This window comes from Molothrus ater, chromosome 6, assembly GCF_012460135.2.
Source record: "Molothrus ater isolate BHLD 08-10-18 breed brown headed cowbird chromosome 6, BPBGC_Mater_1.1, whole genome shotgun sequence".
Lineage (NCBI taxonomy): Eukaryota > Metazoa > Chordata > Aves > Passeriformes > Icteridae > Molothrus > Molothrus ater.
In genome coordinates this window covers 3,537,988-3,556,507 of record NC_050483.2, presented here as the reverse complement: position 1 = coordinate 3,556,507, position 18,520 = coordinate 3,537,988, and the positions used below count along the sequence as shown (strand labels likewise).

The following is an 18,520-nucleotide window of genomic DNA, read 5'->3' as shown; positions in this document are numbered from 1 at the left end:
CTCACATGGTGTTTGTAGAACTGATGTCCTCTCTTCTGTTATATTTTAATTTATGGATTTTTTCCCCAGTTTATAATTTTTTACACTCAGCATTAGAAAACCACAGGTATACAGTAATTTTGCACATTTTATCAGTTGTGTGAAGTGTGTACTGAAAGAGAAATCAATAATAATCAAAAAGAATCAAGAATGAGGCATGAGAACCTGAGAAAATCTTACTGCAGACACGAAAAATTCTTTTTTCTACTGCACTTTGTGACCATGTCACTTATGGAACATAAGATTTCATTTCCACCAGAGGAACATCATTCCTTGTCAGTAGATACTGCTGCAGGATGGCAGGGAAGAATGGAAGCCCTTGGACATACGACTCCTCTCAACTCTGTCTTTAAAATTCACTGCTCATATAGCCAGCTGTCTGATTAGGGAAGGCTTTTTTGTCACTTACAAACTGTAGCACAGTATTATGTGTCAGCTGAGCTGTCAAAGATATTCACATTAATGCAGACTAAATATATTAGAGATCTACTGTGCAAACAGTAATAAATTCTTCTTAGAACAAGTTCACATACAATTTCAATTGTAATTAATCAACTATCTGAGTATGAAATGACCTTAGCTGAATTACAAACAAGACATTCTGCTTACATAACTTTTCATCTCAATAAGCAAAACTTCCTTTTTGCAAAACAAAAAAAGGTGTAATTTACTGTGTTTTGAGTACTTTTTTCTTGTTCTTTAATGTCCATGAACAATTTGCTTTAGGTTTTGTTGGTTTATTTGTTTTGTTTTTGTTTTTTTTTTTTTTTGCTTTAAGCTTTAGTCTTCTGACCTTATCAATAAACTATTATGTCAGTCTTATGACAGTTTTGAGTTGTATCACAGCGATTCCTGCTAGAAGAATACTCTGCACAAACAAATCTTTCAGTGTTTTTGCCCTATTTATTGTGAATATTTTGTATAGGCCATTTAGTAACTCTGATTTCATATTGAAATTGTGCTATGAAATTTATGTAGATTTTAACTGATTGACAATTAGCTTGGTGAAGTCCTAGGATTATATTTATGAATGAGACTTAGTTAATGTTAAACAGTACCTGGAGAAAACATTAAACAAATTTGTAACCGTAGCAAAGCAGATGAAGAGAAAGCACACTCTGATAAACTGGAATTTGTAACACTTTTCAGGAATAAAAAGACATGCAAGCCACTCAGAGGATTAGAACAGTGTCTTAACCAACACAAGAGCTTTACATACCCTAAAGCCTACCTAGAAGATGTAGAACACACAACCAGGGAATAAAAAAAAAATCACTAAAAGCTAATAACAGCCTCAAATACCAGTGAGACTCAGCTACAAATACATTTTCAGAGCATGGAGAATGTTACTGCCATGTGAAGCCCTGACACTGATCTCATTTAGGCCAGGTTTGTTGGTCCACACTCATAAATGTCAGGGTCAGACACAGGTGGAGCATGTATGTGTTATAAAATGAATTTAGTCTGAGATTCATTCCCTTGGTTTTCAGCTGCCTTCCTTTAAAGAATTGCACTGAAAGTTTCTAAACATGGTATTAAGGATAATTAACAGCATTTCAGAGAAGAGTACATTGGCTAGGAATTATTCCTCTGTCCCAGGAGTCTTCGCCAAGGGACACCTTCCATCCTGAACAAGTGCCAGTTATGTTAATTAAGGAAAACTTGTGAAGCACAGAGGAAACTGCAGTGCAATGTCAGGCTAAAACTGCTTCAGGTACTTGATCCTAACACTTCTCCTATGGAAAACTTGGAGTTTTAGGTTTAAAACCTTGGGGTTTTAGGTTTAAAAAAAACCCTCCAGTTGTTCCTGCTGTACAACTACTGACCTGAATGATGGCTACTAGCCCTCCATGGATGTATTTGCACAAAAGAAAAACAATTTAGATTGTCAAAAGCACAGCTAGGATTTCAGAAATAGGCACTGATGTTTTCTTTGTTTTTCAAGAAACCAGACTTCTAAACATATTCCTTAAAACCTCCCCCCAAACAACAAAAAAGTAATGAAAAGAGTAATTTTTTTTCCCCTTCAGGAAATGACAGCTTGAAATTTCCACTGAATTTGGACAGAATCATATTTGCAAAGATTGATCTGTCCCAATATATCCTATATTCTAGTAATATGATAATTCAGAAAAAAAATTAACTTCATTATTTTATTTGAAGGCCTTTTGCAATTTGTTGGGTATAAATAGGGAAAGATTGCTTCTCTCGGACTAAAAATATCTGTATTGAAAGATTTTGAATTGCTAAAGTTTGTTTCACCAGCCAGCCTTCACCCAACTTCACCCAAGAGATCAACTGTATATTACAATACTTCTGGAATATTAGAATAGTCATTTTAATAAAAATAAATCATCAGAGGAAAGAAAGCCTGTTGTAATTTGATAAGAATGTGTAAAGAACTCTCCCAGTTAGGATTTCTAGTAAAACTCATTCAACCTCAAGTTAAACCAAATTACAGCCAGTTTGTTGGGAAAGGAGTTCATTTGGTAGAGCACCAGTCACATCCAGGCAACCTACAACTTGATTGTCTAAATAATTACATTATTCATCAGCAGTTCCTTTGATTAAATGTCATCTCTGTGCCTGGATGATGAGAAATTGCCCGTTCAGTTGTTTTTTATTTATCATATGTTGGCTTTCATTTGAATCTTTTGGAGTCAGACAAATCCAAACAGCATAATTTGTGCTTTTTGACTCCACAACTCCAATTGCATGTCTAGACACATAAATTGATCTGCATTAGCTATTGACCTTTCCCATTGTTTGCTAATTTAGATATTTTATTTTGTATAAAATTTAGCAATCCAAATGGTAACTTAATAAATACAAGAAGGAAAAAAATACTTCAATTCTTGTTTCACATATGAAAAGACAAACGTGTTTCTGTGTGTTTTGTTTGTCTGATTTTTTGGTGAGATTTTTCAGCATCGGAGTTTTAGAGGGTAAAGCACAACAATTTATTCCAGAAAAAACAAGTCACAGGCTTGCAATGTAGTACTGTCAGTATTTGAATGGAATCATTACACATTTACACATTACACATCTTATCTACATAACACTCATGCACCATCTATGTAAAAGTTCAAGACAATTCAAATTCTTCTAGAACAATCTATGATTTTATTCAAAGTCAATATAAAAGTTTATGTTCAGTGGATCTATACTAAAACCCTTTGAAATATAAATAGAAGCATAATTTAATTTCCTTTTTTACTAGATAAACTGCAAAGTGCAGCTATGTCTTACAACATTACTGAAATTTTGGTTATTGTGATCTAAAAAATGTTACCCACTTAGTATTTCATTCCTGGCAAAGTGAGATTATGCTATGAACCTACTTGGTGGCTCTCAGACATTGGAATAGGTTGCCCACAGTGGCTGGGGAGGCCTGAATCTCTGGAGAAATTTCATCTGGGCATATTCTGTGTGAGGTGACCTTGCTTGGGCAGAGTGTTGAACTAAATGATCTGCAGGGTCCTTTCCCCAAAGGTTCTGTGATTCTCTTTAATAGGAGAATCTGAAGACAAGACAATTTATATTCCTATCATGCATTCCTTGACATAAAAAGTGGGATTTTTTTCTGTGTAACAGATGTACTTTAAAATGTAAGTTAAAGAAATGTAAAAAGATTCAGCATTCAGCAATGATGAAACTGAGTCTTTTTGATAAAAGGGCTGAGGATTTTTTTATCTCACTGACTGTAATAAAATCTGTCACAGACAGAAAGTTCATCACTCCAATCTGTGGTAACAATTGATGGTGTAATCCACAGGTAGAAAACTCAATTTCACGTGCTATTTCCACATCATTTTTAACCTTGTGATTGCTACCAAAAAAAAATAACCAAACCAAAACCGAACAAACAACAACAAAACAGAACAAACAAATTAAGAAAAACAGAAAAAATTGTGCTGATAAGCATAGTAGATAAATGAGTTGGAATTCAGTAGAATAAGAGGGATTGAAACATAGAAACCTGGTCAAAAATTGATTATTGCATCAGAATATCTGTAAGACAATGCCCTGAGTAAGATATTCAGAGAGCCTCTGTCCTTCCTGACACTGCTGAATTCCTGGTTGTTGGAGCTGCATGGAAATAGTGGCAGCGCCTCCTGAGTCCTCTAACAATGAAGTCACAGTCTCAATAGACAAAGAATTAGAGACAGCTACCAAATCTCAAGAATGTTTCATCTGGGGCCTGTCCTCCTGTTTTCTGTCTATTCAAAGGCCTCCTTTGCTAGAGGGGAACACATTGCCCAGCGGCAACATGCCATAATCAATATGCTATAATCCAAGTAGTCTGACATGCTGGAATTTGGGACCTCAGCTCTTAGTGCAGCCATGATGACAAAGGTAGAACTATGAAATTTTGACTTGGATTCGCATCAAGATGCTTGGCTGGCATCTGATGGCATTGACAGAGGGATTTCTGAGGAACACTTTCTGTGCTGTAGATCTCATTTCTGTGAGTACAAAGCAGTAAAGACTTACCCTGCTCTCGTTACAAAGTGGAGGAGATCACTGTACTGCTACCACAGGAGAATACAGATAAACAGGCTTAGAAAAACTGAGACATCTGGAGAGATGGAGTAAAAATTACGCAGAAAATACAGTATGGAGCAGTACAAGTAGCTAATAGCAAAGCAGCTCAGGGATGCAGCCAAAAATCTCTTCACGTGGGACTGTGCTCACCTCAGATGTTCACCATGGATCTGCACTGTTGTTGAAAATTGCCTGCCAGGCACACAGGATGTGAAAATTACTGTCTGATGAAAGGGAAAAGCTTAGAGCACAACCCTTTAGTCTGCTGTCTTCCACAGAAGCAAGAAGGATACGTGATGGTCTCTTTTCCACACACAGAAACAAAAATTTCATACAAAAACTTCTTCCTGACACAAAGGAGCCAGGAGAAGTAAAACCAAGATGATGGATAAACACTCCCCTCTCTGCTGTGACCTGCACTGCTTACTGCCCAGCTTCTCTGCAAGCAAGCTGTGAGATGATGGTGTTATAGATGTTATTAAAGCCCCCCAGATTCTCCAAATGAAAACCAGTTCATGTTGCCCCCATGTGTTTCTTCTCACAGTGTCTGTTCTCTAGAAAACTTCCTCTGCTAAAGTCATCTTCAAGGTAGGGTAGGGGACTGCTGGTCTACTTTTCAAATCGTTCTTCACCTTCCACACACCCTTATCATTGGGCAGTCTTCTGTTCTCACCTTGTAATCTTCTGGCTGCTTCTGATAACTCCAAATGTCTCATTTCTTTCAATGCTGGGTCATTTACTTGAATCAGTTCTTTGAAATAAATGGCCTTTTTGCAGACCTCTCATGTATTTCTTGCTTCTTCACCAGGGAATCCAAGACAAATTACTTTATTCTAAAGACCCTCTTTCACTTCTTCATCCTTGATCGTCAGCTTTTTAATCAAAAAGTGGTTGTGCTCTGCCTCCACTGCCAGATTTGTTTGCCAATAAATATTCAAAAATTATTAAGAACTGCCATTCCACTCTCCCAAATTCCCTTTTATGCACGGGAGGAATTTCTTTAATTAATTTTAGCTCTGAAAAAACTCTCTGCTGTAGTTCCAAGCAGCTGCTGTGCTGTCCCCACTCTTAATGAGCTTTGTCTTGATATGACTGGGAGAAGGACAGAAAGGGCCATGCTGGCTAAAATTGTTTGAAATTGGTTTGCAGCATGCAAAATAAACTGGACAGCTCCTGTGTGAAATGGATTGCAGTGTCACTCCCCCCACTGTGGAAATTAAATCTGTCTGGCTGGTGAGAATGAGACTCACAGCAGGGGCAGAAGGTATTGACTTTTCTACTTTTTTAAAAAAAATGTTATTTTTATTTTGGAATGGACTGGGGCTGTTTCATCTGAATTGTCATTTTTAAATAATTGTCTTAGTAGAAGCAGTACATTTCAGCCTTCTGCCATCCTTTGAGAATTGAAGCTAGCTGTTTGCTTAGAGAGATGCAGCCTGACACTCTGAACCTACACACAGTGTGAAAAATTGCTTTGATCAGCTTGTGTTTATAATTTAAGGCAGTAAAATAGAATCCTCACTAATTGTGTTCAAGGGATGATGTATTGTGTAATCCACAGAGAGATTCGTTTCAAAAACATTGTAACCACAAAAACAGCTGTTCCACTGAGTCATTTTCCCAACCTGCAACTTAAAGCAAAACATAGCAAAACCCACTCCCAGTAACTTATTTCTGTTGATGGAGTGGTATAATGCTGGAAATGTGGGGAAAAACAACAGAAAACTCATCTGTACATTCCTTTTTATACCAGAAGTTTGGAAAAAGAAAAGAAAGAGCCTTTGGAGTTAAAAAAATCCAGTAAAACCTCAGTTTTGAAGAGATATTGCTATCCTAATTAAATTACGAAGAGCAAGCCATGCATTGATAGTCAAAAATAATTTTCAAATATAGGAATGAGTCTAAAATTATATGGAATGGAATTAAAATAATAAACCAAGATACAGCAATGAAATACTTCAAAAATTCATGTCACAGATGTGCTTGTGTGCATATTTTCATGGTGTTTAAGCCTAATACAGGCTCTGGAAGAGAAGCTAGTAAGAACTGGTAAAACAGGTGGAGGACATGCCCTACATGAAAAGAAAAAAAAAACCCAAAAAGATAAAATGTACTCCAGGCACAGCTTTTTCATCAACAGGAAGTTGAGTGAGCAAGAGAACAACCCTTTTCAGATTCAGAACGACCTTTCATCCCACCCAGTTTTTGGAGGGTAATTTTAAGCTAGGTTCAAGTCTTATGTCGCCCTGATTTTTTAAGTTTTTCTAAGCCTTCTGAAGTTTACATTCCTGTAACAAACTTTCTCACACGCTTTATGTAAATATCTCATTGTTTTGCATCCTTTTATGGGAGAAAAGAATTTTGCTTTATGTAAATATCTTATTGTTTTGCATTCTTTTATGGGAGAAAAGAAATTCGATAGACTGTTGGTTTGTCCAGTGTCATTGGAGAGGTGGCACCGTCACCCTCCAATCCACTGTCACTTTTAGAAATCTGTAAATGTTGGAGTCATGTCAGAACTCAGTACATCCCTCTGGGTGACCAGAGTTGCCGAGGACCCCGCCGGGGGGCTCAGAGACCCTGGCACGCAGCCCAGAACACCTGGGGATTTGATTATGACCCCTGGAGCAAATTAAATTACTAGCTTTGTATGAGGACCTGAAAGTCACAAAAGTTTGAATAGTATAATAATAAAATTATCACAGGGTGAAAATGTAGATTTTAGGATTTTTGGTATGGGGGGTTTTGGTGACAAGATGGAGGAATCTGGGTGTGTCTAGCCTTTCTTCTTCTTCTTGGTCTCCATTTTCTGCTGTGATGTTGGCACTTTGGAATTGGTTTAGAATAGAAGTGCACTGTCTAACATAGGTGATAGGTATTGGAAAGTAATTGTAAATATGATATACGTAGTTTGTAGTATAAAAAGACAACACTGCCCTGGGGGCGGTCAGAGTGCCTCTGGCTGCCCTGCTGAGCAGATTTTGGCTGGGCAGAAAGAAAATTTTATAGATAAGAATTAACAAACAACTTCAAGACAGAAAACTGAAGAGCTCTGACTCGTTCTTCATTCGTGCGGGCCGAAACAGAGACCTTTCACATGTCTCAGGGCTGCAATTAACAACTAAACTCCAAGAGAGTCAGAAATTAAAAATTCTCTTTTCACCTTGAGAAAGCTGCGTGGCCGCGTCGTGTTATTTCGTGTCCTATAGTGACAGTCTTCTACTGAATTCCAAGCTGTTTGGGGGAAAGAATTAGAAATTAGAAAGAAAGTTTGCAGCCCAGAGGCGTTGGGCGCCGTGTTGGCGCTCTGGAGACACGGAGTGCCGAGGCGTGACAGGGACGCCCTTCTCTCGTTTGCAGATATCTCCATAAGCCTGCTGTCCCTGGTTGTCACTGCCTGTGGCCTGGCTCTGTTCGGCGTGTCCCTGTTCGTGTCCTGGAAGCTGTGCTGGATCCCGTGGCGGGAGCGAGGTTTGCCCTTCGGGAACAAGGATAGCAAGCAGGAGCCGCTGCACTACGCGGGCGCGGAGGCCAATGAGCGCGACTACAGTGAGGAGTACCTGGGGCAGCCCGCCGCCTTCCCCGAGGCCTCCATGAAGATCAGCCACACCTCCCCGGACCTGCCCCTGGACACCCAGGCGGGAGACAAGGAGAACTGCGTGCCCAACGTGCGGATGCAGCGCCAGACCACCGAGCCCACCTCGTCTGCCCGGTCAGTAGCTGCCATTTGTCTCTGTTATTCGTGAATGCAGCCCAAAAAGCACGGCACACGCTGATCGAAAAAGGGTTTAATTTTCTTGCCACGTTCCTTTAAAAATATACATAAAATTTTTTTTTTATATGTATGTGATGCTGTTCACAGGGGTCTTAGGATGAGGGAAGAGACAAGGATCTGACTCCATGTTTCAGAAGGCTTGATTCATTATTTTATGATATATATTACATTAAAACTATACTAAAAGAATAGAAGAAAAGATTTCTTCAGAAAGCTAGCTAAGAATAGTATAAGAAAGAATGATAACAAAGGCTCTGTCTCAGACTCTCTGTCTGAGCTAGTTGGGCTGTGATTGGCTATTAATTAGAAACATCTAACATGAGGCAATCAAAATTTACTTGTTGCATTCCACAGCAGCAGATAGTCAATGTTTGCATTTTGTTCTTGAGGCCTCTCAGCTTCTCAAGAGGAAAAATCCTAAAGAAAGGATTTTTCATAAAAGATGTCTGCGACATACGTATATATATATATATATAAAAAAATATATATACACAGAAGTTTTTCACTGAGGGGCACAAACCTCTGCAAGAGCTGAAATGAGGGATGTGGGACTCCAGGCAGCTCTCCAAAATGCAGTTTATTCCATCCAAGAGGTTACAGCAGACCAGGGTCGTGGGTGACAGAGCTGTTCCTACAGCTGTCAGCTCCAGCTGCAGGTAGGCCTGGAGACCCTTTGGTTTTGGTTACATTGCATTATATATTTTCCTTTGCTGAGCATCTTAATAAAGTAGAACCAATTTACACCTTAATTTTTATCTATAGCCTATCATAACTACTATAATTACCATATTCATGTTACTATTCTCCAATCACCAACAGTCAGTACATTACAGTTTAAGCTAGAAGTTGGTTTTCAGTTTTCTTGCAGTGGAAAATTCTGAGACCTTTTTTCTACTTGCCACATCAGCAGGCTTGTTTGCCTGTGCTATCTTTCTGCTTGGTAAAAAACATCTTCTTGTTTGGGGTGGGTTTATCCTTTGCTCTAAGCCATAAAAACCCTTCTAACTAACACACCCTTTGCCTCCTTGGTTATCCAGTAATACTGGCTCAGCAATTCTTTTCTTCTATATCAAAACTTGCTCTTCCATCTCTATTCCTTCATCAGACTCCACATTTAAAAATCTTTCTGCTAGGCATACATATCTGTGAGACTTCCTTGTCAAACTTTCATCCTTCCCAACAAACTTCGTAGGTCGAAGAGACCAGATCATAATCCTGTTCCAGTCTTCTCACAGCTGGTGCCTTTATGGGACTACCTAAAAACAGAGGCCAGACAAAATTAAGGGAATAAAATGCATTTGTATTTATTGAAAGGCCTTCAGGTATATTTTTGGCAGACAAAGCCCCCCTCAGGGACTATACCCAAAATGGATGACGGGTCACAGGTTTTCATACTTTTATAAGTTTGGTCCATTTGCATATTGGAGGTTAATCTTCCAATTACAGCTTCAGGTAATGAAGTCATTTACCCCCAGTTTGCTGCCCCCAACTCACTTTTTTTTTACATCTCTTGGGGCCTGAGGCAGTGATGTGGCCTTGATTCCCAGGCCTGGAGAAGAATTGTTCTGCCTGGTCAAACTGGGACAACAGTAGCTAACACTTTATATGGAGTTTAGAGTTACACACTAAAGAATTGGAGGATTACAAATATATGAAAAATATAAAAGCCAAAATGCTAAGACATCACAACTACTGTCTCATTGGTGCTTTTCCCTCAGGAGCTGGATAACACAGAGCCCTGCATCCTTTAAAAGCACCAGTACAGCCTAGATTTAGCTTGTAAAGCATATTCATTTGCACTTAGCACTGGTGCTGAACATTCAGTAATATCTCCTCAAAGATTTTTCCAAAGAAAAGTAGGGCAAGCTAATGAAACTCTTGCAAGAGTTAGAAATAGGATTAAAAAACTCATAGATTTTAGCCACAATCATGACTTTGGGGAGAAGAGTGACTGAACACAAGCCAGTGAAGTCTCCAGGGGAACTGGAAAACCAGTGCACGAGGGAAGAGGAAAAGGGGAAGCTGAGAGTGTGTGCAGGGGCAGGTGAAAAAAGGATTATGTTTCATACAGCAAGAATAAGGATCAGCATGTGAAGAGCCAGTAAATATCTGAGTCAAAGCAGATGCACTTCAGCTGGAGAAGGTACAGCACTAGCCCAGTGGCTCTTTGCTAGCCTCTTCTTTTTATTCCTTCGCAGGATATTCTGTGCCTCTCACTGCCATGAAGAGCTTAAGGGTTGAATTTTTTTTTCTTTGGTGACATGATAATATTTTATCCTGGAATTGACTAATGTAGAGCTATAAGATTATGTATTTATTATGCAACAAGAGAAAAAAAATTAGGATAGCACATAAGAGGCTGTTCCTGCTGTAAGCTTGGGTAAACAGATATTTACCAGGAATGAATGAACAATTATAGCAGAGGAACTCTTGATGATTACATTCAATATAGATAGCTTTGGATTAATCCTGTGCTGGCATTTTCCACATGCTCTTTCTGTGTTCAACCTGAGCTCCTGGTGCTCCAATACTCTGAGTGATTGCTGCATATGAATAGGACAATAAAATGGAACTCATAGAAGATTAGGCTTTTACCTAATTCAGCTTTCACTTTCACATCTCCCTACCTCAACAGGGATTGCAAATTTGATTTTTGTTACTATCCATGAAGGAGAAATTTCAGTCACAGTAAGTGTGAATTATTAAAGCTAAAAGCAACTTTGTTATCCTCAGCTAATGAAAGTAAAGGAGCTTTTCAGCCTAAGTACCACAGAGTTTATTACATCAGGTGTGAGAGAAAAGGGAAAACAACTGTTGGGGTGATCAGCAAACCATTTCAGCCCAGCTCGAGACACGAGAACAGACACTGATGTGGCATTAGCAGTGTGATGCTGAAGGTCAGCTCTCACAAACGCTGAGGTGGTTCATCCCTTTGTTAAAAACCTGACCCCGCGCTACGGAAACACCAAAGGTGAGCTGGATCTTCAGCATGTGTGCACAGCCTGTTTCAATTCTTTCCTTTTGGCTTTAAGGCACAACTCGCTCCGGAGGCAGCTCAACCTGTCCAACCCTGACTTCAACATCCAGCAGGTGCAGAAGCAGGAGCAGCTGACGGGCATCGGCCGCATCAAGCCAGAGCTGTACAAGCAGAGATCTCTGGACACAGATGATGGCCGCAGGAGCAACAGCAAGGCCTGTGGAAAACTCAACTTCATCCTCAAGTATGACTGTGATCTGGAGCAGCTGATCGTGAAGATTCACAAGGCCGTCAACCTGCCGGCAAAGGACTTCTCTGGGACTTCAGATCCCTACGTGAAGATCTATCTGCTCCCTGACAGGAAAACAAAACACCAGACTAAAGTGCACAGAAAGACCCTAAATCCAGTGTTTAATGAAGTTTTTTTATTTACTGTCCCCTACAATGATCTCAACACAAGGAAACTCCATTTCTCTGTGTATGACTTTGACAGATTCTCCAGGCACGACTTGATTGGCCAAGTGGTAGTGGATAATTTTTTAGATTTGGCAGATTTTCCCAGGGAATGTAATATTTGGAAGGATATTGAATATGTCACCAATGTAAGTATTATAATTCTTTTCGAATTTTATTCGTTTCTGGCTTTATTTCCCTAATCTGATTAAAACTGAAATTGTTGAATTTGTGAAGGAAAATACTCTATTCTCTCTCTTTCTCAAGCTTTGACCTTAATCCAGGGAAATTGACAGTACATTTTCAGTCCTCATTTCTTGTTCTTTGGGTATATTAAAGAATGTTTTATGTAGAAGACAGTGGGTTTAGTCACTGCCCTGCTGATAGGGCAGAAATGCTGGAGAATGTTTTAATCTTACTTAATCTGAAACTTACTTAAGGAAATACTCCTTTTCTTATTTTGCCTATCTTCCTGTTTTGCATGATTTTTTATGTAACTTATAGCACACTAATCAGCCAGAACTGCAGATTCAACATTTCTTATGTAGCAATCTTCAGTTCTTCAAAAGACTGAAGACTTAATTCTCTTAAAGTCAGAAAACCCCAGAGCTACAATCCATCCAAACAGAGTTCAGACAGTGCTGTTCCATGAAAGCAGTGAATGGTTTAACACACTGAATTGGTTTAACTCTTTATTTGGCATTGCTGTATTCCCAGGGAAATGAGGAATGTATTTTACAAGTCTGTATTTCAGTTATCCCAAAGTCTCTGTTATCAAATTCTATGCAGGAATCCAAACAGGGATTAGATATAAAATCATGGAAATTACTTCCAAAAAAGAAGGAGCTTTCTACTCTGAGCAGGAGCCAACTTCCTTGTAATGCCATTGGAGATGAATCCCACACATCCTCGGGAGGACAGAGCTTCAGTGAGAATGATGCACTGCAGAAATCCACAGGGGTGAGGGCACCAGTGCCAAGTGTCAGGAAACATTTCATTTGCTGTGTCAAACCACACTCCAGTGCAGTGCACATTTTAGAGTCAAATAAACCAGACATCATTAGCAGTAAGATCAAAGGGTAAGTTTGTTAGACCTCGGTTCAGGAAAGCACTGAAACATCTGCTTAGCTGAGAACAAGAAGTCATTGAAAAGGACTTCTGAGTTAGAATTTTCTGAGATAAATAACTTGCCTGAATTCAGACCCTCACCTTATACCTCTGTGGTCTAGTAACATGCCCATATTAAAGACCAAATTGATTTTTTTTTTCTTGGAAAATTCTTTATGAAAATGGCTATTTTCCTAGCTTTAAGGAGAATTCTCTGCACAATCCTGTCCCACACGAGGATGGAAATGCAGCAGCAGCACAAGCTTGGGGAGTACAGGGCAGGGGCACAGACACTTGGTGTCAGGAAGGATAAACCTGGCTTTTGTAGGAGAAGTTACTTCTTTTCAGCTGCAAGGGAAAAGTAAGGATGTGACAGAGCAGATGACAGTCATTGCAAGTGAAAGGCTGCCTTCATACAGCATTAAGTGTCCAAAGATCAACTTAATTTTTCACAGTCAGCTGAAAGCTGAATGTGCACACGCACTGGGGCTGCTTTGATGTGAACAGGTCATTTTTCCCTGCTTTAACTAGGCAGAAAATTGGCTCTGGTATTTTCTTTTGAATCACTTCTTCCAAATTTCAAAAGTGATGCAGCATATCATTTACATTCAGGTTTCCTGTAATATCTGAAATGAAATGCAGGACCGCAACATGAGTCATTTATTAATTCCTCCTGATACCAATTCTCCCATGAAGTGTAACCCTGTTTATCCAAACAGAACACATGACCTGCCATCTAGACTTGTCACTGGCTTTCCAGCTAACAGAGGCCTTTTCAAAGCAAGTGACTCATGGCACATAGGAGACACATCCAATTTTGGGTAATGTGAGTTCTGAGATAAGAGTAGCAGATAAATGAAAGTGTGGAGTACCCCGGCTTACCAATTAACATTTCCCAAATTTCAAAGGTCAGAATTCATTCCATGAGGTTATGAGAAATACTCCACGCATCATTTAAGAAACCAAGTTTCTGCCCATTTTCTTGTCTGTGTAGCTGAGATATCTCTCAGCCTGACAGCAGAAGCTGGATCCTGATCCAGGGCTACTCAGTGAGGCTGCTGCAGTGAATCCTCCTGTGGCTGCTCTACAGGCCAGAGGCAGCTTCAGCGAAACTCAGAAAGAAATTTTGGCAAAGTTTTGAGCCCCATTGGGAAGTTTATGGTTGGAAACCAAAACTGTATCAACTGTAACAGGTTTTCAATAATTCATATTCGAACGTTGTCTTGTTTCAAATAATAATTAAGAGAACAGAAAAATGCTGGGCAAAGTCACTGAAGGGAATTCACTTTATGTAGGTCAGCAGAAAGTGCACACAGGATATTCCTAGGAAATGAATGAGAAAAAGGGAAGCTCCACACAAACTGCACATGACAGGTTTGACATACTTCTGAAGAGTACAATTCATTTTAATTCCTTGTGCATCTTATTACACACCTAACCAGCGAGCCCAAAGGCCTTTATTTTACATTCTCCATTTTATTGTGTTCTAATCCAATTTGACACAGCAATATAAAAGAATGTATCAAATCCTTCTCTTCCCAGCAAAATGTCCTACTTCAAGTGAGCACTGCAGATTATGCCTGAAATGTCAGCTTTACTGCAAACAATGCCATTAAACTGACCTATTATGCCATGTGCTTTCTTCTGTTTTCTTATAACACTGGAAGATTTATTTTTTTTTATCCTAAACCAGCAGTTTTCATTCTTTGACCTATAGCATCTGTTTCCATCCCAGTGTTTGAAATTATTTTGTAACACAGACACATGTCAGCATAAAAATTTTTTACATGCTTAAAAGCAGTCTGGTTCCAAAGACGAATCTTCAATATTAAAATGACTGTTCTTCTAATCCAAGGCACTCTGAGCATAAAATCTCTCTCCTGTAACACTGACACTTTTTCCAAGCAGAAAAAAAGCAGCAGTGGGCTGTATAATGGTAGAAATAATTAAGCGGATCAACTGTAGCATGAGCATGAAATGAACTAGATAAGCTTTTTTTTTTTTTTTTTTAGTATCTACCAGTCAGATTACACTGGTTTCTGGCTTATCAAGAAAAAAAGATACTTTTTATTTTAGATTTTTAGCCTGTGTTTCTCTTGTTGGCATGTTTTGTTTAGTAGTATCTAAAACATAGTCAGGGTTTGGGGTAGGGTTTTTGGTTGTATTTGTTCATGAACTGATGGCATGTTTTAAGAGTAAGAACAAGTGGTTGATATTTCCTTGGTTGTCATCTTCAAACTCAAGTGGGATCAAGCAAAAACACATGGCTTTGTCACAAGATAAAGTGGAAAACCATGAAAGAAGAAGGTGTCAGATATGAAGCAGGAAGGTGTCTGATGGTCCAATTCAGATAAAGGAAAACCTTCTCTTTCAGAAGGTGCCAAGTGTCCTCTTTCATAACTTGCTGTACCCCTAGAAAGGAAAATCTTTTACTTGTCAAACATCACTAGCCGATGCAGGGGACAGAAAGCCAGCTGGAAATACAGCTCTGGTTCCTCCTGGCTCTTGGGATTCTCAAAGTGCTCAGCACTTGATAAGAAGGTGAACTTCCTTGAGGAGTTTTCTCAACTTAGATGAGGGGGATAACTGGAGTAAGGAAGTCATTTTAGCAGGTAAATTTGTGGCTCTGGTCTTAGAGTGTAATAGCTTCTGCCACTGATGCTATTTTTTCAGTTGTCAGATATGTTTAATATCTAGGCATGGAACAAAAACTGCTCTTTTTTTCTGAATGTTTAAGTTCATATATACACTTTAAAAAATATCCTATTCCTAACACCCCATTGACAGCTTTCTCTCATTTCAAAAAACCCCAATAGAAAATAGAAATGGAAATATAGGGAAATATTTCTGAATCTAAGGGGGAAGAGAGTACAGAAACTGGTAATACAGATAGAATTTGAGAAGTAACATGCCACAGACTTTAAGGAATGTGTTTACTAAAACCCAAAAGAGAGTTATGGATAGTTCAAAGCTATGAAGAGACATGAGCTGTATATCAAGTTGTTCACTTTGACATCCAGAAAGAACCGGTGTATGCCAGAAATTTCAAAGCCAAGAAATTGATTTCATCTGTTTGTAAGAATCTTCAAGCTATTTTAGGGTTTGTGTCAAAAACACAACAGTATATCAGACAATGCTGAATTCCTTTTGAACACATTCAGGAAATAAAAGCATATTGAAAAAAATTAATTTAGGATGCATGTTGAAATGCATGTTTGTGTTTTGGTGAGGAGAGGGTTAAAAATTAGGATGCCTATAAGTATTTTAAATTCTGCATTCTAAAAAATGCTAATTGATTACTGCTGCTGTTCTTGAGTTTGCCCAAGCAAGAAAGATTTGAGAATTTGTATTTTTAGGCATTTATGTTGTATAACTGAGATGCAACTGGAATCATAACATCACCAGAAGGAAGTTTCAAGTTCCCTGTTTTGGAGATGTTAATGCCAACCACGGTATGCGTGGAAGAGAGATGAAAAGAGGCTACATTTTTCAGTCAGTTGTTCATGGAAAGCATAATAAAAGTATAAAATACTGAAATCTGAACTGAAAAAATCTTCCTCAAAGGCTGCATTGCTCAGGTCCATTCATGCTAAGAGCTGTGAACAGTTCAGCATCTGCCAAATGCACATGAATTGGTGCAGGTCATAAGACTGAGGGCTTAAATCCTGGAAAATCAAGGAAAATAAGCATTCTTTGAAAGAAATAGGTAAATCCTGCCCCTAGCTCACCCACAGAGGAAGAGGCTTGGCCAGCAAGGACGGGGCTTGCTCAGGACACGGCGCTGCTAATGGCAGGGATGAGAGCAGGTCCAGGATCTGCAGATTCCTGGCACCAGCCTAAATCCACTCTGCTTGCACTGCTTATCTCCCTCGACAGTGTGCAGACTCTGGAGCTGGCAGGAAATCAGCTAAATCCACCTACTCCAGTTCTAAAAACTGTTTAGCTTGTCAAGATGTTTTAGCTAGTGTTTCTGAAATCCCTGTTCTGGCAACTTGCAGGGTTTGGAGAAGTGATGGCAGTGAGCAAGAGCTCAGAAAAGCCTTTAAAATATTTACAGTGGTTAACAGAACTTTTGAATTTGAGGAGGAACAAAAACAAACCAAGTCTCTGTTTATGAATTCAAATCCAACCCATCAAAGTCAAGTGCCATATCTACTTTTTCATTGTCAGTAAAAGAAAAACAAAAGTTGTTTTGGTTTTTTTTTTTTTTTTTTTAAATACAGAAAACCTATCCTGCATTAACCTGATATTCTATTTCTTTAGGCTTTGGCATCAGGGAAGCAACCAGTTATGGTTGTGGAGATGTACCTATTTAATTGATTTGCAAATACAAGTCTCTTTAGAAGAGACAGATTTGCAAACCCATTAATCTTCCCTGTTTAAAAACATGGCAAAAGCTTAGCAGCAACAACTATTTCATGACTGTTTTAAGGGAGTAAACACATGGGATAAGATTTACCTTGTTTAATGATTTTTTTTTTAATTAAAAAAAAAACAAAACCACAGTCAAAACCAGAAGTACTCAAAAAAACCCCAAAACCAGAAAGCATAATTGCCTTTGAGAGGCAGATTAGTGGATATTCATCTTCTCCTGAGTCACAAGGTCACCCTTTGTTGCATGATTTTTTTCTGTCTATTCTTAATCAACTGTACAGAAAAAAAATGAAAGTGCATGTGTAATGAATCATTTCATAGCCAAAAGATGCTGGAAAGTCAAAGATCTTTAATCCTTCCTATTCCTAAGGGTCACCACAGTAAGGATGAAATAGAAATTAATTAGGCTTCAGCATCAGCACAACAGGTATAGTACTCAGTGTACAGTAGAGAACAGCTGCAGACAGTGGTTTTCTTTTTAAGCACCTTTTAATCTACTATTTAAATGCATTAATTTTCAAAACTGGGCTTTTCCTTTTGTCTGTTGGGGGCTTTTTCTTTGTACATTTAATGATTGCAATAATTACTTTGTAGGAGAAGATTTGTCAGGAATGCCATGCATTTAAATGATTGGGGGCCAGCACTCAGCATGGCTAAACAAAGGACAGACACAGTTATGTATAATCACACAGGGTGGAGATAAAATATTCACAGCTTTTCAGAAAGTTAAAGGCAGCATGTGCCTAATTCTGCTGGAGCAACTGGGTAATGGTGAGAATATTAAAAAACAAAACTTGGGAAGGGTCAGGGGCAAAAAAAAAAGCCAAATGCCTTGGGAGCAGTGTTTTGATGAGGAATTTTTTTTCTGTTGGTCCCAAGTCAGTGGTACAAGCACTGCAAGCTTGACTCTAAAAGGAGTGAATTCTCATGCAAGGGATTTCCCAACAGCTTTGTAATTCCACAGGCATGGCCAGAAACAGGATGGATCCTGTAAGGCTTCCTGAGGCTTCAGCTACCATTTACTGGGGGTTTGGGAGTAGTTTAAAGGAATAATAATTCAGAGAGTTGTGTCCATGTGTATACACCATGTGGAGTTTACAGAGCCCAGGAGCATGGCCATCAGAATTTCCAAGGGAGCTTTTTCAGGATGAATATTTTTCTACAAAAAAAAAAATCAACCCTACATACAGAAAATCAAGCAAACAAAAGAAACTAAAGCAGTCAAAAGAATAAAACCAAAACCTATGTAG

General features: G+C 38.8%; 1 protein-coding gene across 3 annotated transcripts in view; it reads left to right on the top strand.

Annotated features, from left to right (window-relative positions):
- Positions 1 to 18,520, top strand: part of SYT9 (synaptotagmin 9) — a 69,148-nt gene that overhangs the window by 23,968 nt on the left and 26,660 nt on the right. For all 3 annotated transcript variants that reach the window (XM_036383798.2, XM_036383797.2, XM_036383799.2), the window contains exons 2-3: positions 7,945 to 8,296; positions 11,392 to 11,938. In XM_036383798.2, coding sequence (XP_036239691.1) covers positions 7,945 to 8,296; positions 11,392 to 11,938 — 899 coding nt within the window. The remainder of the gene's footprint in view (positions 1 to 7,944; positions 8,297 to 11,391; positions 11,939 to 18,520) is intronic.